This window comes from Rhinatrema bivittatum, chromosome 2 (genome assembly GCF_901001135.1).
Source record: "Rhinatrema bivittatum chromosome 2, aRhiBiv1.1, whole genome shotgun sequence".
Lineage (NCBI taxonomy): Eukaryota > Metazoa > Chordata > Amphibia > Gymnophiona > Rhinatrematidae > Rhinatrema > Rhinatrema bivittatum.
This window is the reverse complement of record NC_042616.1, coordinates 129,333,401-129,357,914: the sequence shown is the minus strand read 5'-3', so window position 1 is coordinate 129,357,914 and position 24,514 is coordinate 129,333,401. Positions and strand designations below refer to the sequence as shown.

The following is a 24,514-nucleotide window of genomic DNA, read 5'->3' as shown; positions in this document are numbered from 1 at the left end:
GTTTCTAGGACAAAGATTATACTTGAAATTAAACTGGAGAGATGAGCTCTTGTGACTGTTAGTTTTGTGCAATGCTAGTACTTGTAAGAATACAGTAAATGAATACTCGAGGTGGATAAATATGTAAGAGATGGGGGTGAGTTTGTTGTTTTAACTTGATATTCCACTCTTCTTTGCAAGGTGCCCTGTGTGGGTTTTCAGCTGCTTGCGATTCTTTCTATTGTTAAATTTTAGCCTCAATTTGGAAGGAAGCATATAGTGAGTGACGGGGATCTATAGTGTAACATTCGGATGGTGAATATTGTTCTTATTGGATCTTATTGCAGAATTTCCTAACCCATAGTCTTCTGCTTTTGCAGTAATTTTGTTCTTTCACAATGATAGTGTGACCCGCAGTATTTCTTTAAGTCAGTAGAAAATCTTGGATGCTGTAGGCCTCTGAAGTGCATGGAAAGTCACTTTGCTGGTACGCTTCCTGGAATTTTTGCGATGCATTGCTTGCAGGCTGTTCTACTTTTTGTTAAAAGGCTGAAGCATTTGTGGGACAAATTGTGGACAATATAATTGCCGTTGAAGAGACTACAAGCTGGAGCTGTTGTTGGAACAGCTGATCTGATCCGTCTGAGTTTCAAGAGCTATTTCTGGCAGATTAGCTGCATCAAAGCTCTACTGTTCCAACCATAAAAGGTTGGTCCTGCGCGAGGTGGCCTCACTGCATTTGGCTTGGAGTCCTTCGAGACTGAAGTGAAGCTGTACTTTTCATGTGGCTGAGTCCAGGGATGGATGGAAATGCCAAGGACAGAACAGGAAACTGCAGCACTCGGGACATCGTACGACTGGGAACTTTTGAGAGGAGACTTCCTCTGACTTTTTGTTTGAGGTTTTCCAAAGAGGAGCTTGGGCTATAGCTCTTGCATTTTTAGCTGGTGTGCGCATTCTCCAGGAAAGCACCGGTCTAAAATTAGCCAGCTTTGAATCATCTTGACAGTTGATGTAGCTGCCATGCTTGCCTGTTGATCATTGGTAATGTGTGTCACATTTGTTCGTTTTTAGCACCTGGAAGTCATGTTCTACGAATAAAGATAACACATATTTTAGCTGCTAGAAAATAGATTATTTATATGTTCCAAAGTATTACTACTGAAGTTTGAAAATTTTGTTTGGGGAAAGAGGACATACAGAACCCAAGTAGAACTGTGAAGACTGCATCTTTCAGTAGGAAACCACGAGAGAGATTTTTACAGGATTTTTGAAGTAAGTGCATGTTCCTTGTAATTGCTCAAAGGCCATTGTTGGAGTGAGTTCCTGAAGCTTTGTCAGCTTGACATTTTATCTTTCCCGTTTATTCATGCCTGTCGCACCGACATGCTCTTCTATGTTTTGTCTCATAGATTTTAACAGATTCTTCACCTTTTCTTGTACAGTTGAAAACTTTGTTGATCAGTGCTTTTTTTTTTTTTTGGACTAACAGGTTTGCCAAATTGATTAGCATATATGTGTGTGTGTGTATATGTATGTATATATATATCATGACTTATCTTTCTCGTGTCATTTTGCAGATTACTGGGTCTTTTTTAATTTGATTTAAATCAATATTTTCTTGGTGAAGAAAGGAGAGAGATTATCAATTGTAGATCGGTTTATTCAAGATTCTGAAAAACTGTGAAAACTTACTTGATCCTGAAGAGCTTTTGAATTATTTGGGGGAAGAGATGTATAGTTTTATTTTAAGCTTCTGGTCATGATTTCTGTATTCATTTACTGTAAGGGTGGGACGGTCTTAGTACAGTTAAGGCCCATTGAGTAAAGCAACTATTAGTATTTTTAGCAACTGGATGAAGCTTTATTTCTGGGGGGGATTTTCCCCTGTATTGTGCTTAGCTTTTTTTTTTTTTTTTTTTACCTCATTTCATTCAGATTACATTCAGACCTCCTTCCTTTGTTTCAGAAAAAGATTATTGCTTTGTATTTGTGGTTTTGGTTTTATTGCATTGAAAGAAGTGACACAATAGTTAGATTACAGTATATAAGCAAATATTCTACTGCTGTTGTCTTATCTCCATTGTCAGTTATACTCCCTTCCTCCTTTCCCATGTCAATTTTCAGCTCCTCCTGATTTTAGTTGTATGCTGACAATGGCCCTTTGTTTGTAGTCATGGATTCTGCTAATGTGCCATCCTTCCTCTAGCCTCTGCTTCCTGGTTATCTTTCTCTTGTCTTTACCTCTCTGGTTCTTCAGCCTTCCATACATTTGCTTAATATTTAGACTTTTTTGGTGGTCACATTTTTGTGATTCGATACCTGGTTTCTGACACATTCATCAATGCTACACCTCTCTTTGCTGCCATCTCCTGGCATTGAGGAATTGCTGCCCTGAAGGCTGCGTGTCTGGGATGTGTAACCTTCCTGCCAGTGAAAGACGCTTGTAGGGAAAGTGCTGGAGTGGAGGGAGGCCTTTCTCTTTACCTTCTGCCATCATGACTGTTTATCTCATAAGGGTAATAAGAAGCAAGGGCAAAGGGATTTTCACTGCAAGCTCTGGAATGGCTTCTGCAGATGAGAAACACGGGGGTAACCTGCACGGAGCGGCAGTTACTGCCCTTGGGAAGCTTGCTGGGCAGAGTAGATGGACCATTTTGGTCTTTTTCTGCTGTCATTACTAATTAGTAATGACAGCAGAAAAAGACCAAAAAGACCAGTGTATACCTGGAAGAGAGGGCAAGGAAGAGAGGATCAAAGTAAGGAGGTTCCAGGTGGGGAAAGAGGAGGAGGTGTAAAGTGAGGGGGCTGCTTGAACCTCTTAAAGGGCCCTGGGCAGACGTCTATGGCTGGGTCTCCTTTTATGTTTTCCATATTGACCACCACTTTCTCCTCTTTCTCCCCACCTCCTGCCACTAGCCCCCAGCTGCAGCTTTCTTCCTCTGTGTCAGCTGACAAGAGGGCAGCCGTGCGCCGCTCCCAGCCTGTTCGGGCCAACACAAACACACTTCCACCTTTTCCCGGTCTGTGCAGGCTGATGCAAGCCTTCCTCTATCTTCTGACCTGCATGGGCCCATGCAAGTGTGCGGCATGAGGTGCCTTCCTCCTCTTAGCCTTTGGGGGCTGGCTCAAGTGAAGTGTCGGGGACCTTGAACTATGGCCAGGGCTGCTGCAAGGGTATTGGGCACTCTCTAGGTCCATGGTTCCCAAACCTGGCCTGGGAATCCAGTCGGTCAGGTTTTCAGGATGTACACCATGAATGTGCATGGGATAAATTTGCACGCAGTAGAGGCAGTGCATGCAAATTTATCTCATTCCTATTTGTTGCAGATAGCATGACAACGTGGCTGGCTGGGGGTCCTTCAGGACAGGTTTGGGAACCGCTGCTATAGATCAACCTTGTATTCCCCCAATTATATTCTTTCACGCCCATAATCCTCCCTCCCTCCCGAGGTTTGGATAATTAGAATCAACAATCTTTATGATCTCGCTACCAAGCATCCTGTAAAAGCACAGCATTATGGGTGTGCATTCATTTTGAAACAAAACGAAAAATGTGATGGAAGGCTTGCATTTCATTTCATTTTCTTTAAACACAAAATACCCCATCTCCTTCTCCAAAATGTTTTCATTAACGTTTGTTTAAGAAAGTTAATGGGGTGGGGGGTGGGGAATAAACCTAAAAAAATTACATATATATATATATGAATATGAAGTTCCCTCCCTCCTGCCTTTCCCATAAGCCTTCCCAATTCCTCCCCCTGGATCATGCTCAAGTTTTCCACAAGGGTCTTCAGTGTAAAACAGGGCAGGAACAACCTCTCGCACTGCGGCCCCGCTCGCTCTTGGTTCAAAAATGGTGCCAGCCAGCGCTGAGCCCAGCCTCATTTTGTTGTGTGACCTTGTGCTTCTGTATTGAAGACTCCTGCGAAAGGGGTAAGCATGGTCCATCAGCGTAGGGGAGTTCTCTGGGACCATTTTTGTAATTTAAATCTGGAGAAATGTGCTGGTAACTTACAAAGAAATCCATACCACATTGTTAGAAAATAATCATTCGAATGGCTGGCTTGGCTGAACCTAGGATGCTCCCCTTTACTACTTCATCGTAGGACAAAAAAATATTAAATTCTGTTGTCACTTCCGTTACAGTGACACATTCTTTCCATTAGCAGGTACTTTGCGAAGTAACAACAACAACACGCTGCAGCAATCTCACTCAGAACCCATAGCAAAACAGCACTGATGCCCAGAACCCAAACAAAGACCCAAAATAAAAAAGCAACACCTCAAATATTCCACCAGGCCTTAAACACCAATACACCTCTTATTAGGAAAACAGAACAGGCTGGACTGTTAAACATCCCTACACAGATCATACATGCTCGGTCACACACAGAGAACATAGACCCTCACCAAACACAGAATACATGACCACAAATTAGAAAAAGAAAATAAAAAAAACAATGCAGAAATAGGCTTGGCCATCCACTCCAGTCTCACCCCTTCGCTCCTATTCACTTCTGGGGGGAGGGGGGAGGTTGCAGAAGAGGAGAGGGGGCTGGGTTAGGGAGCGGAATGGCTGTTTGTTTGCTGTGCGCTGTGTGCTTCAGACTGGACCCTTTTCTCCTGAATGACAGACGGGGAGGGGATAGATGAGGCAGAGGAGTGGCTCTACTTTGCTGTAGTTTGTGCTCTGTCTTTTTCCAGGCTTCCTGGTCCTCTCCTGTTCCTTGGTTTCTTACTGGCAGAGGAAGTGCTGGAGCAGGGAGCAGAGGGCTGTTTTGTGGCTTGAGGTTGAGGACACTGGGCCAGTAGACTCAAGGAGCAGAGCCCTGTATGCTCATAGAGTGGGCCCCCTGCTATGCAGGGCTCAAGGCAGCTGCCTCTTTTGCCCATCGGTAAGTCACCCTGAAAGTAAGTGATGGGAGAAATGATGCAATAGAGAAGAAATATAGAGAAGTTTCTAGAAAAAGCATGAATTAAAAGGCAACAAATTTTGTATAAAACATGCGGTCAAGGAAGACACTTGTACATTTCAGCATAGAATCATGTTTGCATCACCAGCTGCCCACTCTCCCTTCTGGATCTGAAATGCGTCACTTTTTTTTTGTGTCTGAGCCCTGCCAGCTTCAGCATAACAGGAAACTGGAACACAGGACTCCTGCATCATGGCATGATGCACTACAGCTGCAACATCCACTGACTTTAGATTGGATCTCTAATCAGGCACATTTGGATGATACAGTAGGGAGAGCTGGCACAAGATTCCCCTATTTCAGTATAAGGAGGTGTACTACCAGTGGGGTGGGGTGGGGGTGGAGGCAGATATCCAGTGTATTTTTCTGTATACCCAGATGAATGAAATCCTCTAGTTAATTTTCACCCCTCTTGTTATGCACAAATGCCTTATGAATGTGGATATTTTCTTCTTGGTGCAGAACAGAAATCTTGAAGATTCCACCCAGGAGGAAGGCAAATCGATCGATATGCTGGTGACGTGCTTTGTCTAGGACAGTGGTCCTCAATTCAGCCCTCTGGACATACCTGGCCAGTCTGGCTTTCAGGATATCCATGACAAAAATACATGGCAGAGATGTGAATGCACTGTTTCCATTGTATGCAAATCGCTCTCGTGTATTCATTGTGGATAGCCTGAAAACTAGAGTGGCTGGGTGTGTCTCGTGGATTGGGCTGAGAATCCCTGGTCTAGGATCTCACCACAGTAAACGCTTCCTTCGGCCCGAGAGGGTTAATGATTGGATATCAGTTGTGGTATGCTCTGGCATGGCAATGGACATTTACTGGAAAATTCCTTCACCTTATATTTTGTTCTTTCATCTGTTTTCCTGAGCCTTGGCTTTAAAAATGTTTTGCTATAACCATGGAGAACAAATATTCGTATATTGCCTGTTTTGTTTTGTATTAGGTCTTTGTATGCTTAATCTCAATCAGTAAGGGAGTAGGGCCTGAAAATCACTTTTTCTACTGGAAAGTAACGGGGCTCCTCATATTTTTCCTGGGGATCGTACAACAATCGGGTTTTCAGGATATCCACAGGAATGTGTATGAAATAAAACTTGCATACACTGGGTCTCTAATATATGCAGATTAATCTTATGCATATTCACTGCAGATATCCTGAAAGCCTGACTGGCTGTGGGGTCCCCAGGACGTGGCTGGGAAACCCTGGACTAAAGTTTGGAGATGACCATGATTTTGTGCTGACCCTCTCAGAAAGTTTCTTTGTTTGAATCCATTTGCACTGGGTTTTTTTTTTTTGGTTTTTTTTTATTGCTGCTTTCTAAAATGACCATACATAATGCATAACTTAATTGGAAATACAGATCCACTGTTACATATTTAAGAAAGTTAATGCAAGTATTTTGTGAGTTCTTTTAGACATTCTACCAAGCAAAGCATTTTCCATTTGGAGTTTGGCGCAGAGAAGGATGCATTTTGTAAATGGCGATTTAAAAATGCTTTTGTGTCATGTTAGAGCCACTTGATGACTCTCCTTCACTGGAGTTTTTCAGTAAAGAGAACAGCTCTCCATGCAGGGGTTTTGTTTTTGTTTTTTTTTTTTTAAACTAATGGCTTTTTATTTTGATACAAGAATGGTCACTACACTTTGGTAAAACCAGAACTATTTTCTCAAAGAATTTAAACTTGATCTTCTAATGAAACAAAATGTTTAGTTGCCTGGTCAGACTACAGATGTGGTATTTATTTAAAATAGAAAGTATAATTATAGCAAACAATGAGAGAATTTTCAAAGGCCCTTTTGAAAAGAAACCCAAGAAGTAAGCAGCGTTCTCAGATAGGTAGGTATGTAATAACTTGTGGTTGAAACTTTTTTCTTAATGGTTTTGAATGTTGTATTCAACTTTAGTTCTGATATTCTAGAAAATTGTGACACTGTAGTATTTTGTAAGCAGTGTTTCAGCCCTGAGAAATACAGGCATATGGACCAAGGGGGAGATGCAATTTCAGCTTCTGGCACTTTTCTGCCTATGATTTGCTTCTGATGTTAGCAGGATTGTTTTCAGAGCACTCCCACCAGAGCAGAGGCGGATTGGCCTATCGGGGGATTGGGCATTCCCCGATGGGCTGGTCACTCCGATCACGTGATTTTTCCTGCCCCGAAGAGAAACCTGCAGAGCTGCAGCAGAGCCCATCCTGTTGTGGCATGACGAGAGGTTCTGCACAGCCGCAGCAGAGCCTATCTTTCCATGGCCCGAAGAGAGGCCTGCGTGCCTATCATTCTGTGGGCCAGCGAGAGGCCTGAGCGGCAGCAGCCGAGGCCCTCCCTCCCCCCACCTTGCAGGAGCCGTGGGTAGCAGTGGCCTTCTGCCACCTCCCAGCATTGAGGAGCAGCACTGCATAAAAACTGTGTGTGTGTGTGAGAGAGAGCGAGCCTGGGAGTGTGTGTGGGTGTGCGGGCAAGAGAGCCTGCATTTGTATGAAAGTGTGACAGAGCCTGTGATTATTAGGGATGTGAATCGTGTCCTCGATCGTCTTAACGATCGATTTCGGCTGGGAGGGGGAGGGAATCGTATTGTTGCCGTTTGGGGGGGTAAAATATCGTGAAAAATCGTTAAAAATCGTGAAAAATCGAAAAACCGGCACACTAAAACCCCCTAAAACCCACCCCCGACCCTTTAAATTAAATCCCCCACCCTCCCGAACCCCCCCCCAAATAACTTAAATAACCTGCGGGTCCAGCGGCGGTCCGGAACGGCAGCGGTCCGGAACGGGCTCCTGCTCCTGCATCTTGTCGTCTTCAGCCGGCGCCATTTTCCAAAATGGCGCCGAAAATGGCGGCGGCCATAGACGAAAAAGATTGGACGGCAGGAGGTCCTTCCGGACCCCCGCTGGACTTTTGGCAAGTCTCGTGGGGGTCAGGAGGCCCCCCACAAGCTGGCCAAAAGTTCCTGGAGGTCCAGCGGGGGTCAGGGAGCGATTTCCCGCCGCGAATCGTTTTCGTACGGAAAATGGCGCCGGCCATACGCGTATGGCCGGTGCCATTTTCCGTACGGAAAATGGCGCCGGCAGGAGATCGACTGCAGGAGGTCGTTCAGCGAGGGTTCCGGCGCCTCGCTGAACGACCTCCTGCAGTCGATCTCCTGCTGGCGCCATTTTCCGTACGAAAACGATTTGCGGCGGGAAATCGCTCCCTGACCCCCGCTGGACCTCCAGGAACTTTTGGCCAGCTTGTGGGGGGCCTCCTGACCCCCACGAGACTTGCCAAAAGTCCAGCGGGGGTCCGGAAGGACCTCCTGCCGTCCAATCTTTTTCGTCTATGGCCGCCGCCATTTTTCGGCGCCATTTTGGAAAATGGCGCCGGCTGAAGACGACAAGATGCAGGAGCAGGAGCCCGTTCCGGACCGCTGCCGTTCCGGACCGCCGCTGGACCCGCAGGTTATTTAAGTTATTTGGGGGGGGGGTTCGGGAGGGTGGGGGATTTAATTTAAAGGGTCGGGGGTGGGTTTTAGGGGGTTTTAATGTGCCGGCTCACGATTCTAACGATTTATAACGATAAATCGTTAGAATCTGTATTGTATTGTGTTCCATAACGGTTTAAGACGATATTAAAATTATCGGACGATAATTTTAATCGTCCTAAAACGATTCACATCCCTAGTGATTATGTGAGAGACTGCGTATGCATGAGAGTGAGTGTGCCTGTATGTGTTTTTGAGAGCCTGAGACTGTGTATGCAAGAGAGAGATAGTGAAAGAGTCTGTGGATGTGACAGCATATATGTGAGTGAGAGAGAGCCTGTGTGTGTGACAGCATGTGTGTTGGGGAGGGAGAGAGAAGTAAAGATTATAAGGCCCCCTCCCCTAATCCACAACAATCTGTGGGCGACTGGAAATCAAAAGATCCCAGGTATGGGAGCTAGAAATTTTTAATCCTATTTAAAGTTTGGGGTGTCATTTCATGTCTGCAGTTGGAAATATTTGATGTTTGGGAAATATTACAAAAAAATTATTTTAATTACTGGATGTTCGATGGCTGTTGCCTGCTTGTCATTTATTCTTTTTTTTTTTTTAGTATGATTTTAATATTATGAATGTTTTATATTTCTTGACTTTATTGCTTAATGTTTTATGATGCATGATGTTTGTTTTTCCATTGTTCCAATGCATCAGTCAGGCTTACTGTGTTTTCCAGAGCTTGTGTGTGAGCAAGAGTGAGTGAGCCAGTTAACATGTATGTGAGAGAGAACGAGCATGCCAATGAGCATTTGTGTGAGCAAGAGGACTATTTAAAACAATGAGTATGTGTGTGAGCCAGTCAGCATGTATGTGAGAGCAAATATGTGAGTTTGTGTGAAAATGAGCATATATTTATTTATTTATTTAGAAACTTTTATATACCGGTATTAGTGGGGACATCATACCGGTTCACATATTAACAAAAGATTTAGAAGTACATTTCAACAGGGGAGGCGAACTGGGCAGGGGGTTAACCTAGAGCAGTAGGGAAAATAGATTAAACAACAAGAAATCAACAAGAGGTCATAACAAGAAAAATATATTTTAGAAAGTGTATATATGTAGAGAGAGGTTAAGGTTTGTGTATACCTCCTATCCCTGACTAATCCTTGACAATCTGCAGGTGACTGGAATTTAAAGTTTCCAGGTATGAAGAGCAAGGGTTTTTTTTAGCCTTAGTTTTAATTATTGGGTGTTATTTGATAGGGATGTGAATCGTGTCCTCTATCGTCTTAACGATCGATTTCGGCTGGGAGGGGGAGGGAATCGTATTGTTGCCGTTTGGGGGGGTAAAATATCGTGAAAAATCGTTAAAAATCGAAAAATCGAAAAATCGGCACATTAAAACCCCCTAAAACCCACCCCCGACCCTTTAAATTAAATCCCCCACCCTCCCGAACCCCCCCCCAAATAACTTAAATAACCTGCGGGTCCAGCGGCGGTCCGGAACGGCAGCGGTCCGGAACGGGCTCCTGCTCCTGAATCTTGTCGTCTTCAGCCGGCGCCATTTTCCAAAATGGCGCCGAAAAATGGCGGCGGCCATAGACGAAAAAGATTGGACGGCAGGAGGTCCTTCCGGACCCCCGCTGGACTTTTGGCAAGTCTCGTGGGGGTCAGGAGGCCCCCCACAAGCTGGCCAAAAGTTCCTGGAGGTCCAGCGGGGGTCAGGGAGCGATTTCCCGCCGCGAATCGTTTTCGTACGGAAAATGGCGCCGGCAGGAGATCGACTGCAGGAGGTCGTTCAGCGAGGAACCCTCGCTGAACGACCTCCTGCAGTCGATCTCCTGCCGGCGCCATTTTCCGTACGAAAACGATTCGCGGCGGGAAATCGCTCCCTGACCCCCGCTGGACCTCCAGGAACTTTTGGCCAGCTTGTGGGGGGCCTCCTGACCCCCACGAGACTTGCCAAAAGTCCAGCGGGGGTCCGGAAGGACCTCCTGCCGTCCAATCTTTTTCGTCTATGGCCGCCGCCATTTTTCGGCGCCATTTTGGAAAATGGCGCCGGCTGAAGACGACAAGATTCAGAAGCAGGAGCCCGTTCCGGACCGCTGCCGTTCCGGACCGCCGCTGGACCCGCAGGTTATTTAAGTTATTTGGGGGGGGTTCGGGAGGGTGGGGGATTTAATTTAAAGGGTCGGGGGTGGGTTTTAGGGGGTTTTAGTGTGCCGGCTCACGATTCTAACGATTTATAACGATAAATCGTTAGAATCTGTATTGTATTGTGTTCCATAACGGTTTAAGACGATATTAAAATTATCGGACGATAATTTTAATCGTCCTAAAACGATTCACATCCCTATTATTTGATGCGTCTGCTGTTTTGAAATAATTTGATTGGAAAATGAAAACAAAAAACCAGTTATATATTTTTAATCATTCAATGTTCTATTCTTCAGCTGCTTTTAAATATTATTTTTATGAGTATGGTTTTACTATTATGATTGGTGGTTTATATATCTTGATTTTGTTTGATCTTTCTGATTTTCCATTGTTGTACTGCATACAGAGTCTGGCTTGTTATGGTATACAATTCAGTTTTTGTTTGCATGTTTCTAGTTAAACTTTATTGTCCATTCTGTATTTGGTGAGGGGCTGTGTGTGGGGTGAGCCAAGAGAAAGTGCCTATCCAGTGTTGTTGAGACTTCTGTAGGCTGGGCTTTCCTCCTGAAAGGGTCAACTGACTGTGGAAACAGTGAGACTCCTGGAGTGAGGGTGGGAATGGGAAAGGGAGAGGGTGAGTGCACCTGCAGGCTGGGGAAGGGCTGGTGGCAAGCAAAAACTTTTTAGATAATCATGTGGCAGTCCTGGAGCGGGGGTACTCACTGTGTGAGCATAGCAGCAGCAGCACAGTGACAGAATCTGTGTTTCAAAGAGAGAGTGTGTGTGGGTGACTCTCTCCCTGAAAAAGAAAGACACCCATACACACACTTTCTCTATGACATACTCATACACTGTGAGCAAGAGTATGTGTGTGAGCGTCTTTGTGTCTAAGAGACTGTGTGTGTCTGACACTGGCTGGCAGTGTGGTTGTCACATTTCTTGGCAACTTGTTCAAGAGCTGATTGGTTGGCAAGAGACTTTAATACCAGACCAGTAATCCAAGATATAATTATGAGAGATGTAACCAGTCTTGTGAGTGGATGGCATCTGATTGCATGGATGGAAGAGGGCATGCAGCTCTGTTTGCTCACCTCTGGTCTACGGTGTGTTCTACACATAGCTGTGTTTAAAAAAGGATTGGATAAGTTCTTGGCGGAGAAGTCCATTACCTGCTATTAAGTTCATCTAGAGAATAGCCACTGCCATTAGCAATGGTAACATGGAATAGACTTAGTTTTTGGGTACTTGCCAGGTTCTTATGGCCTGGATTGGCCACTGTTGGAAACGGGATGCTGGGCTCAATGGACCCTTGGTCTGACCCAGTATGGCATTTTCTTATGTTCTTATGTTCTTACTTGGTTATTTAGGAAAAATGTGACATTTATGTTGGAGGTTTTTTGGCTCAGTTCTTCCAGGCTCCAGGTCAGATGATATACCTATGAAGAGTCAGTTTGGTGTGCTTTTGGGAACCGTTGAAACACATGCTGCATGGAAAATGCACAAGGGCTGGTTTTGAAAAAAAAAAATCCCCGGGGCTGATATTTTCCTGCAATCCTCCCTTGCACCAGAGATCATTACAGCTGGCTTATTCAGAGCCATATAGCTGTGGGCTTGATTGCCAGTGGATTCTTCATATGGTGCAGATTGAAATTATGTACAAAGTACCATTATTATTTTACTTGGAAGACATTGCTTAGAGATGTATGAAGTATTGGTTTACTGGTGACACATACAGAAGAGTATGCACTTAAATTTGTCAGATTTTATTACAACAATGACAAAAATGGGAGAAAATCAGGGCAAAAGAATCTTGGTTTTCTGGGTAAATATTGGAGTTTAATTTGATTCAGTGTTCAGCCTTGCCTCCTGTGCTGGTGGAGAGAACCAGGGATTGTACTTGGATGTGTGGGGGATGATAGGATACCAGGAAAAGGGAGGAGCCCCAGCCAGCCAAAATCTCTGTAGGTCCAAAACAAAATTCTTGGTTACTGAAACTAGAGTGAAAATCAGAAAAATCAGAGCTATAGGTTTTGTAAAATGAGGTTTTCTTCTTTTCTTTTTTTTTAAATAAAAATCCATTTAAACTGAAAATGAGGGTTTCTTTTCATAAAAAAAAAAAAAAAAAAAAGCACACAGAGGAGGAATTGTTTGGTAGCTGCATCAAACTTTTTCCTATTATATATTTATTTAAACATCTTATATTCTGCAACTTCCAAATCAATCACAATTCGGTGTGTAGTACAAACTAAAAAAAAACTATAAAAGTTTTGTCTGTTTTATTTGTTTTATTATTGTGAATGTTTTTTATTATACACCACCTCGTGCGATATTGTAGAGTGTGGGCTATAAATCTTTTAAAATTAAATAAATAGAACATCATAAAACAAGATACATAAAATCACTGAACTCCAGTAAAACAGAATAAAACAAGACTGACCATCATCAAAATGCTTATTTAAGAAGCATAGCCCTAAATACTGTAACACAGGTCTTCTAAAACTGTCCTGGGGACCCCATGGCCAGTCTTGTTTTTAGGATCTCCACATTGAATATGCATGAGATAAATTTGCATATGCTGAATCTCCACGGTCTGCAAAATTATCTCGTGTATTCACTGTGGAGATCCTGAAAATCTGACTGGCCATGGGGGTCCCCAGGAAGGTTTGGGATGCCCTGGCTTTAACATCAATCTCTGCCCTAAGGTGCCCCAGCAAAGAATTCCTTAAGACCGGTAATGTATATGAGAAGACCCTAGCTGTAGTCCTCTGGAGCTGATACCCCCAATTGAATGGTACCTGAAGCAATCTCTGACCTGCTGATGGGAAACGGCAAATAAGTGAATGCTATTTAATTTTGTTTAACCACACAGAAATGATTCATATTTAACAATTTGTGTGATAACTAATGTTTTGAATTGGAAAGTGTGTTCCAATTTTGCCTCCAAGTATCCCAGTAAAAATATTGGGAGATAAGTCATTTTAAATTTGCAGTAGCTATATTGGAGCAAAAGTTTGATATGTTGGTTTCCTTGTGCATTATAAAAAAAAAATATATATATTGAAAGACTATCCAGTTAAAACAAAAAAAATAAAATACCTGCAATAGAAGACAAGCTCTTGATGATTCTTTCAGACAGCCTCTTGAAAGAATAAATCTAGACTATAAATCATTTTTGCAGTGTAACAGTGTGTGTGTGTCTCTCTTGGGTTTTTTTTTTAGACCTTTAAACTGAGTAGATATTAACTGTAAATCATGCTGCTAACCTCACAAACTGCATGAAGGTCTCATTTTTACAGTGACATTTATCTCCAAGACCTGCTTTAAAAAAAAAAAAAAAAAGCAATCGGGGGCTGGAAAAAAACTCAGCTGCCTAAAAATTGGCACCTGGAACCTTTAGAAGGAGCCAGGGCCGGGGAGGGAAGCAGCAGCGACTGCCAAGCTAGAAAGAGCAGCAGTCCTGGAGGCAGAGAGAAGCAGCTGCAGCCCAGACTGAGCCAGGTAAGGCACTGGCAGCCAGGGTGGAGAGGAGGGCCTAGGCTGATCTGGGAGCAGAAAAGAGGAAATAAGAGGGAAAGGAAGGGAAGAGCCAAAGAGAAACAAGTCAAACATAATTAATTGGATTAAAAAAAAAACCCAAAAAAAAAACCAACCCAAAAGTTCTAATTAAAAGAAAAGAAAATATTTTTTTTTGTCCCTGCTCTCACCCTTTACCCCCCATCTCCTAAGAAGTTTTGACTGGTGTGCAGGTTTTCTCAAAATATTTCCACCCCTAGTAACCATTGTTTGCCCACGATTCTCTAACAATTACTCAGGATTTTGCTGTCCTCGTGTTGGCCTTTTTTCATACTTTCAGTGTGGCATTTGAACAGGGCTCTTCCTGGCCACTGTGAGCTGCCCTCGTTTCTCTGCTCCTAATCTAGGCTGGCTGACTTGCAAATACCGATGAAGGCGCTCGCTGCTCCTGCCGTCTGAAGCTGTGACTTGAGAATTTATTACTGGAACACAGGCTTTTTCAGGTTACTTTTGTGCTCTGACATCTTGGTGTCCCTTTTTATAACATTTCAAAACTTGAAATCAAAGGGACTCTTTCTTTCCTTGCTACAGACCTTAGTTATATAGAGTAATTGTTCAAGCAATTTACCTTAAGTGCTTCTGTCATTAAAAAAAAAAAAAAAAAGTAATTCTGGGTTGCAGGCTAAGACTTGGACAAAGGGTTGTAGGATGTGTAGTAAGACCATTGTACACTTTCAGATTCTACCTCGTCACCTGCCTTCCTCTCTGAAACCACTTAGATGAATTCTAGTCCATTGTTTCCTTTTGTGAGGAAACTTCCAGTAAGTCCAGGGTTACTGGTATGTCAGTATAATTGGATCCTGATCAAAATCTTCTCTGTTCTCATTGTGTGTACACCGTCGAGATGAATGTTTAAATGGGCCTTGCCTCGGCGTGTAAAGTGTTGGTCGGTCTGGTGTAGAATGCCCCTTATGATCTGAGGGGGGTGGCTTACAAACCAGGCTGAAGCAATTTTTGGTTATGAGGTGATCTGTCTTTTCCCTGTGAGTCCCAAACCAGAAGGAAGTACTTTCCTCTTCTCAATGCATTGCAAGTTGGCAGTCCTTTTAATGTTTTTTGCCTGTTAATATTTTCAGTTTTGAAAATAACTTTTAACTGATGTAAAAACCAATTGTGCAGGAATGGAATATTTCAGACTGACAGACCAGAGTCCAGCATGAATGAGCTGCTAAAGCAGATTTAAACGTTTTTAAAGTTGACAGATTTCTCTGCCAGAGGAGAAAACATTGGTGTATAATTTCCAAAGTGAAAAAAGGGCAATAAATTAAAGGTCTCTGGACTAAAAGACCCAAGTGCATACTTAACAGACAGGCATTAAAATTCCTAAATTGTGCTGCTGAATAATTGTGCTGTTCATATAGTCTAGTAAATCTAACTTTGGGACCTAACATTTGGCTTGCATTAAAGTTCATATCATGAGCTGTGCTCCTCCTCAGCAGCACAGCCACACAATGAATCTCCCGGAACTGCTAGTGCCGGTCCTATATGTTGGGGGGTAGGGCATAGTGGCGCAGGTTCAGCCCACTGCATCCAGGGTACAGCATCTGTCTGAGAGAGCTCTGACTGCATAATCTGATTTAGAGGTCTGTATGTCAGGTAAAAGCCCTCTGAACTTTGTGAAGCACAGATATGAGTTGACTGGAGAGCGGTGTCTGCAAACCGATTCTGAGCTTCGGGGCACCTAAGAGATTGATCTTAGGAGCGTCAAACCAGTTTTTAGAGTAGAACGAATTTGTGATTATTTTTGTCCTGCTGCATATTAAAATAGTTAATAAGTAGTATTTTGATGGGGGAGTTTCTCCGAGGATAAGCAGGGTGACAGTCCGCACATGGGTGACATCATCAGATGGAACTGATTTCAGAGTTTCTAGGAACTTTTGAGCATGCCCTACGGTATAAGCAACATGCTATGCTGCCATGGTTCTGTGCTGGGACCCCTTCAGTCTCATCTTTTTCACGGAGCCTGCTGTTCGCAGGTTTTTCTCTTATGCTGTTGGGGGAAAACTTGCTTCTCAGGAGCACAGGAATCATTTCTTGCAAGAACCCACGATCATTTCTCTCTTCTTTGGACATCTTTAGGTTCTTGATCATTTTTAAAATGTTCCTTATTTTTCAGTGGCTGCATGGTGCACAGATAATAGTGTATCATGGTGGCATCAGTCAGGGTTTTTCTTGTCATTCCAGTCATTCAATTTGGCTGCATTCATTTTTTGTCTGATGCCACAGAAGGAGAAGAAAACCAGTGGTTTTGAGAGATGCCCCCTGTTTGAAAGGTTCATATCTATCACAGAACCCCGTGATAGTGCTATGAGAATCTTAGTTCCCTAGCCTCCGAGTTTCAACAAGGTCTTGCCACCAGAGAAATTGAAGTCTACGCATAGAGTAGACCCTAATTCCAATTCAGGCTAAAAGAGTCCAAGGCTAGTTTGCCTCGAGTCCCCCTTCTTAAGCAGAAGAGCAGAACCTTTCTGTTCAGTGGGAGCACAAATAGACCTGCTACAGATGTGCCCCACTCATGGAATAGCTGGCTTGCTATCCAACCTGTGCAGGGACTATCCATGGGGATGGGGGGGGGGGGTCCAAGATCCGACTCAGCCCACCAGGATGTTTGCCTTGCTTGCCGGATATATGGCTCTGAAGGTCATTCTCTGAGAGATGGCTCTGTCCCACATTTGGACTGTCTCCTGTGCAGGAGGTACACTCTTGTTCCTGCCTGCTTGTTGTAAAACATCACTACTTGATTGTCCGGACAAGAATAACTTTGTTGGCCAAAAGATTTTTAAAAGCCTTCAGAGCTTGCCATACCATGGCAGATGTCCATCAGGAAACAAGTTAGACAGGGGAATGTCCCAGTTCTCATTACTCAAGATCAGGGGCTGTTGCATCATCCCAACAACAGGTGCCTAGGCCTCACAGGGTAGATGTTGAGAGGGTAGGTTTGCAACCCCTGGATCTTCCTGAGTATGTGTTGCATATTCTAGCTTCCGGGAAGGATTTTTGTGGGTCCTAAGTGAAGGAGGTGTGCTTCTTGGTATGAGGGGAAAGGATCTAGATCCTTTTTCCTGCTCCACACAAAAACTGCTTATTACTTCCTACATCTTTCATAGTCAGGTCTTAAAACCAACTCTGTTAGCATTCACCTTAATGCAATTGATAACACCACCTGTCTCTGTATAGCCTTCAATTATCAGTTTCATGCAGGGCTTGCATCACTTGAAACCTCTGAGCCTATAGACTCCTTTGAGCCAAAGTACCTGATTTGGAATATATTTTTGGTGGTGGTCACTTCAGCCCCAAGAGTTGGCGAACTCCAGGTGCTAGTGATTTATATTGTGAAAAATTTGGTTTAAGGAGGATAATAGTGCTGTACATTCTTCCTAAGCTTCTACCTACGGTAGTGTCACTTGTACCTTAACCGGTCAGTCTTCCAACCTTCTTTCCCAAGTCACATATTCAAAAAGGTGAACAAGTGCTACACAGTTTGGACTGGAAGAGATCCGTAGCCTTCTATCTGGAATGGATTGAAACTCTTGGGAAGTCACCCAGCTTTCTGTTTTGACAGCAATGTACCTGGAATTGCCAAGTGTTCTCTTTCTAATTGGCTAGGAGATCTTCTGTTATGCCCAGGCAGACTTGAATCTGGCTGCTCACATCAGTGTTCAGTGACCGAGCCATGTTGGTCGTAGCCCACCTAAGATCAGCCTCCATGGAGGATATATGCAAGGCTGCAACAGGCAGGTCTCTCCACACATTCACATCTCACCTTTGCTTGGATTGGGGACTCCTGATGTGGTACTAGGTTTGGCCGGACAGATCTAAGGAGTCTTTGAGGTAAAGAACCCAACTCTAACCCCTATGGCCCATTATTTTGTTCTAGGTTGCACCTAAAAAAAAAAAAAGAGAGAAAATACAAAAATGGCTTGTTGCCACCAGAAACAGTTTTTTGTCTGTTGATATTGTTTCAGATATTTCCTCTTTTTTTTTGTTTGGGGCAGTCTGTAGTTAGGGATTCCCTGCTTATTGTCATCTTGCTTGTCCTCTGAGAAAGCAGAGTTGCTTACCTGTAACAGATGTTGTTCAAGGACAGCAGGATGTCTGTCCTCACGATACCCACCCACCTTGCTTTGGAGTTGGTTCTCCAAGTCTAAGCTAAATTATAGACTGCAGGAGTCCCCAGCATTGATGCGTGATATAGCATGCTGTACATGATCAAAGTTTCTATAAACTTTGAAATTAAATTGTTGTGCCTGGCTCCATATGATGTCACCCATCAGTGAGGGGACTGACATCCTGGAGAACACCCATTACAGGTAAGCAGCTCTGCTTTCCATATCTGCAAAGCATAGAAAGGGAACTCTTATTCCTCTTGAGTTTGGTTTTTTAGGTAGTTTAGAAATTTTCTGATGCCTTGTTTGAGAAAAAGAAAATTGCAAAAAATGTGGAGGTCTATATTCAGCCATTGTCCAGCCAGCAAAAGTTAATTAAACATATCTTGCTAACTTGCAGGGATACTTGGTGGTATGGGCATGCTGCTGAATATCATCTGCTATCTTAAACTTATCTAGTTAACTTTAGGAAATTCTTTTGCTGTCCTAGAGGTAGTCTCCTATTTTAGCTAGATCGTGCTGAAAACGTAGTGTTTATCAGACTAACTTAGCTGGATAGCTGACTATGGCCTGGAACACTCCTGCCCCATAGGCTATTTTTTAGGATAGATAGCTTTTTATCTAGCTAATAAATTATCTGGCTATCTTGGATGATCAGCATGGTGGGATTTTCAACTCCTGCCTTTTGTCCAGCTAAGTCTGAGCTTAGCTAGGTAAATGGCACTGAATATATCAGCTTCCTGGATATTCCTGACTTGAGAGAAACCAGATTTTTGGCATTGTGCCACAGGGCTATTTCTCTTGTGATAAAATTTTCTATTATGATTTCCATGGAAATGTCTGATAAAGATGCCTGATCAATGTTATGTATGGTTTTGCCCTTCCCCATTACTTTGCTTTATGGATACTAAGAAACTGGAGATTAAAGGGATAAATGTTCTATTGCAGTGGCTAATTATAGTAACAGCGGCCATTCGCTTTGAACAGCTAGATGCAAGGGAAGTCACGCTCTCTAGAATTGAAGAGGCAGAACACCAGAGCCACTAATAACTTTGGTTAGATAATTAATGTAGTCTGTAGCTGCGTACTGAGACAGTACAAAGTCTGCAGAACTGAGAAATTCTGTATGTTGCAAACTGGTTAGAAAACCAGAGCTGAATCCTAATCTCCTGATGTGAAATTAGGTTGGCCATGTTATTAACTCAAGAGCTGTGACCTTATCAAAGTTGGTCAGTTACCAGCAGTGTTCTGGTGTGGGGGGGAAGGACAACAGGTGCTGCATCTGAAATAGAGCCAAGGATAATTTTAGGAGATGATGAAACTTAGAATGATCAGCTGGCTCTGTTTTGGAAGGACAGGCAACTCTAACCCTGGTTTTGCTCCGTGGCATGCATGAATACGTAGTCCTGCTTTTATTGAGGAAATAGGTGGTGTGGCAGTGTGTCCATGTCAATGCATAAAACCGGGTCTGCTTATCCTGGCAAAATGGAAGCAACTGGAAAATGACAACGGATCAAACCAAGCAGCGCCACATTACAAAATTCAGGGTGGAAAATCCATTTTATATGCCTCTTGAAAGCACTTGTTGCAAATTCCCCTCCTTAGAGTTGGAACGGAAAGGGCAAGGTGCTTAAAAAGTTGTGAATACTAGAGTGGTTATTCTCTTCTGGCTGCTTAGATTTTTAATCTGAACTGTAATCAAGGATTGAGTTTTATGACCACTCGTTCCTGATTTAAATCTTGATCTGGAAGGTCATGGGATTGTTTATGTCTTAGTGGCCTTGATCTACACAGGCTGCCTGAGCACGACTTTCCATCTTTGTGGTAACTCCTGCTGCAGCTTGTGTTCCTATATGGTACCTTTTTATAAAATGCAGGATTTCAGTAACTGCATTAATCTCGGAGGGTTGCTGGATTCTGTACACAGGATGCGATACCTTTTTATTAGACCAATAAAGGAAATCTCCAAAGATGAGGTACACTCTGGATGTGCTGTCAGTTTTTAAACCACATGAAAACATCCATGATAATCGTGAATGGCAAAAAAAAAGTAACGAGATGCTTGTTTTTAGCATGCACTAAAAATGAACATAAAAAAATAAATGGGAAAAGACAATGAATGAAATAAAAGGAAAATGGAATAAAAAATAACATTTCTACATTTACACCATTAATGTACATGCGCATTCCAGAGCGCAGAGGGCTCTTCCTCAGATGTGGCAGTATGGTTTGAAAAAAATCATACAACTTCTTGTCCTGAAAAGTTAACACATCCAATGCGGACAGATAAAGAGCTACAAAATGACGCAGGCAATGAATCCTGAGGGTGCTCTACTCCCTGGAAAACCACAGAGATTTGCACCGTGTGTTGCCTGCTTGGGCTGAGATGCAGCGGATGGTATATATCTCATTGGGTGGGGGACTCTTCCTGTTCGGTGGTGGTGGTGGTGGGCTGTGATGCAGACGGATGGTATATATCTCATTGGGCGGGGGACTCTTTCTGTTTGGTGGTGGGGCTGCGATGCAGACGGATGGTATATATCTCATTGGGCAGAGGACTCTTCCTGTTCGGTGGTGGTGGTGGTAGGGCTGTGATGCAGACGGATGGTATATATCTCATTGGGCGGGGGACTCTTTCTGTTTGGTGGTGGGGCTGCGATGCAGACGGATGGTAAATATCTCATTGGGCGAGGGACTCTTCCTGTTCCATGGTGGTGGGGCTGTGATGCAGACGGATGGTATATATCTCATTGGGCGGGGGACTCTTCCTGTTCCATGGTGGTGGGGCTGCGATGCAGACGGATGGTATATATCTCATTGGGCGGGGGACTCTTCCTGTTCCATGGTGGTGGTGGGGCTGCGATGCAGACGGATGGTATATATCTCATTGGGCGGGGGACTCTTTCTGTTTGGTGGTGAGGCTGCGATGCAGACGGATGGTATATATCTCATTGGGCGGGGGACTCGTCCTGTTCAGTGGAGGTGGGGCTGCGATGCAGACGGATGTACTGTGTACAATTCTGGTCACCGCATCTCAAAAAAGATATAATTGCGATGGAGAAGGTACAGAGAAGGGCTACCAAAATGATAAGGGGAATGGAACAGTTCCCCTATGAGGAAAGACTAAAGAGGATAGGACTTTTCAGTTTGGAGAAGAGATGGCTGAGGGGGGATATGATAGAGGTGTTTAAAATCATGAGAGGTCTAGAACGGGTAGATGTGAATCGGTTATTTACGCTTTCGGATAGTAGAAAGACTAGGGGGCACTCCTTGAAGTTAGCATGTGGCACATTTAAAACTAATCGGAGGAAGTTCTTTTTTACTCAACGCACAATTAAACTCTGGAATTTGTTGCCAGAGGATGTGGTTAGTGCAGTTAGTATAGCTGTGTTTAAAAAAGGATTGGATAAGTTCTTGGAGGAGAAGTCCATTACCTGCTATTAAGTTCACTTAAAGAATAGCCACTGCCATTAGCAATGGTAACATGGAATAGACTTAGTTTTTGGGTACTTGCCAGGTTCTTATGGCCTGGATTGGCCACTGTTGGAGACAGGATGCTGGGCTTGATGGACCCTTGGTCTGACCCAGTATGGCATGTTCTTATGTTCTTATCTCATTGGGCAGGGTACTCTTCCTGTTCGGTGGTGGTGGTGCTGCTGCTCTTGCACCCTGCAGCAGGCATAGAAAGCCAGCGTTCCTGCACTATGATTGGGCTTCAGGGGAGAGGGAGTGGGAAGCAAGTGAGACCGTCATGAAGAAAAAGGGGACTTGAGGAGGGGAAGAAGACAAAAGCATTAGACAAGGACTAGCAGCAGGAAAATAGAGAGACAAAGGGCTGCTTGTGGGGAAAAAGTCTGGAGGACTGGGAGAACTCAGGGAGGAGTAGAGAAGCAGAAGGTGGTAGATTTTGGAGAAAGATCAGCAAAACATTTTAATGTAATATCAGAAAAAAGAAGAGAGAGAAAGTGTATGGACAAAAGATGATGGCCTTGAAAGTGGTATAGGGAGGAAAAGGTGGGAATAAAAAAAAAAGAAAAGAAATGTGGAATGAGAAGACATGATCAGAGAGACAGATCCAGATGGGAAGGAGGAGCAGAGAGCAGACGATGTAACATTTTGCTTGAGTATTTATTTATTTTTATAGGGACTGGTCTATGGGAGCACTAATTGGCAGCAGATGCTGACAAAAATAGACTTGCTTCCTACGATTTACATAACATGGAGCTGGGCACCTTCTTTTTGCAAACATGGGTTAGCATCTGTTCTGTTATAGCCTATCATTCATATTTGTTATATACTGTCTACACAACATCTTTTTTTTTTTTTAATCTAACTGGTGTAGATCATCGTCTTAGCTTCAAGACAAAAACACAGGAATTCAAATTCTTGCAGTCTTCAACCTACTGTTATGCCTGTGAGGAAACAAATTGCAAAACCAAATTGAAAATATCAGCTGCATGAATTCAAACTACAAAAGTGATCCAGACAACCACCCTTCCCCTCCCCCTCCCTCTCCCCCAATGCAGTGGCAGCCCGTGTCTAAGGGAAAATGTCCAAGAAATCACTTTTTGGAAACTTCTCTTTATTTTTTGGTTGATGCCAGCTAAACGTCAACTCCTTCTGATCATCTCTCCAAAATGTATCTCATCATTTTGTTTACTTCTTTTAGAAATTTCACTTGAATAGATTACAATGCCTTATACTTGCTATAAATGTAACCCTATGCAGGGTGTTTAATGTCCTAGGGCACACAAACACATTTATTTCCCTTTGGAGCTTCTCCAAGTAGCGTTTCTGCCATGTCGTGAGCTCTCGATCCAAGAAATGGATTATTTTACGGGGGGGGGGAGACTCTCGTCTACAGGGCAGACAGTGGTGTGGACATCCTGTGTGTGTTGATAACTGTGGCATCCCCTGGAGGGAGGTGCTGTGACAGAATAGGCAGGACCAGACACTGGATGTTAAAATAATTTTACTGATTGATAAAAGTCAAATTAAAGTCCATCTTTAAATAAGTGTCCTTTACTTCAGCAGCCTGATGGAGCTTCCCATGGTGGTGCAAAGTGTGCACTAAAGCTCTCCCAGTGCTTAGCCAGGATTCCTGTGAGAGGGGTCCTATCTGAAGCTCCAGCTTCTTCCAGAGCGCTCAGCCCTGTCTCCTGGTCCCATGTCGGTGGAGATCCGGATGGGGTCTCCATGCTCTTACTTGAGTTGTTCTGAAAGGTAACTCCTCGGTTTGGAAACTCTGTGGTCTTAGCAACCTTCTATTCCAGCCTGGCTCCCAATGAGGAGGGATAAAAAAATACCTCCTCATAACAAAGAGAAATTACTTTCTCAGTCAAAAATCTCCCCAGACTGGTGGTCTGCTATCACAGGTGCTTGCTCCATTGGTGGGGTGAATGGGCTCACTGAATCTTCAGCCCCCACCCTCTGAACCCAGCCAGCGAGGGTGGCCTTCTCCAGAGAAGGGAAGTTTAAACACAGTCCCTTTCCAAAATGGGAATCTTCCGGCCTTCAAATGCCTCACGCAGCCGAGCCTGTCGCAGGTGCTTGCCACATTCAGGGAGTGAACGGGCTCACTGGTCTTCAGTCCTGGAGTGGGAGTCCCACAGGGATTCTGGCAAAAAGAACTTTCTCACTGCAACTAAACACGGAGGGATCCTCTTGCGGAGCAGATTCCCTTCAAAAAGTAAAACCTGATGAGACAGAGGAAAACAGACATCCTGACGTGAACTGACTATAGCCACACCTTGCATTGCAAAATGGCCGGGTTATAAAGCAAGGAGCAAACAATCCCAGCTCTCCTAGGTGGGAGGAGGGCAAGAGGGGTGGAAAGTTTAGTGTGTTTACTATCTCTAATGGAACTAAGGGTGTAATATTAATATATATATATATATATATATATATATATATATATATATATATATATATAGTAGCGAACTGGAGGGTCCTGCCACATGAAAAAAAAATCTGGGTGGACATTTTGATTTTAAGACCTACCATTGTTTGTTCAAGCTTTTGCAAGATTTTATTGGCTTCAGTCAGTTATTTTCACAGTAAATATTAGGAAATATAAGGAGCACTAGAGCTCCCTTTTTTTTAAAAAGCATCTAGATTTTCTGAGAATGCGGTCTCCTGTCTTCCTTCCCACCGCCGTCTTCCAGCCACACAACATCTCCTCTACTTCCTTTCTCTTTATGCCTGTATTTTCTACAGTATCTCCTTTGACTGTGCCTCTACTACTCCTACCAGTTGCAC

The 24,514-nt window shown here is 43.5% G+C and overlaps 1 protein-coding gene across 3 annotated transcripts in view; it reads left to right on the top strand.

Moving 5' to 3' along the window:
- Nucleotides 1-699: 699 nt before the first annotated feature.
- SVIL (supervillin) overlaps nt 700-24,514 on the top strand; it is a 348,412-nt gene continuing 324,597 nt past the window's right edge. For 2 of the 3 annotated variants that reach the window (XM_029588612.1, XM_029588613.1), the window contains exon 1: nt 700-1,254. Coding sequence is in view for 1 of the 3 variants with exons in the window: in XM_029588603.1 (XP_029444463.1) it covers nt 4,841-4,877 (37 nt within the window). In the remaining 2 variants the exon portion in view is untranslated. Of the gene's footprint in view, nt 1,255-4,825; nt 4,878-24,514 lie in introns of those variants that run through there. The other variant, XM_029588603.1, reaches the window with a different exon arrangement.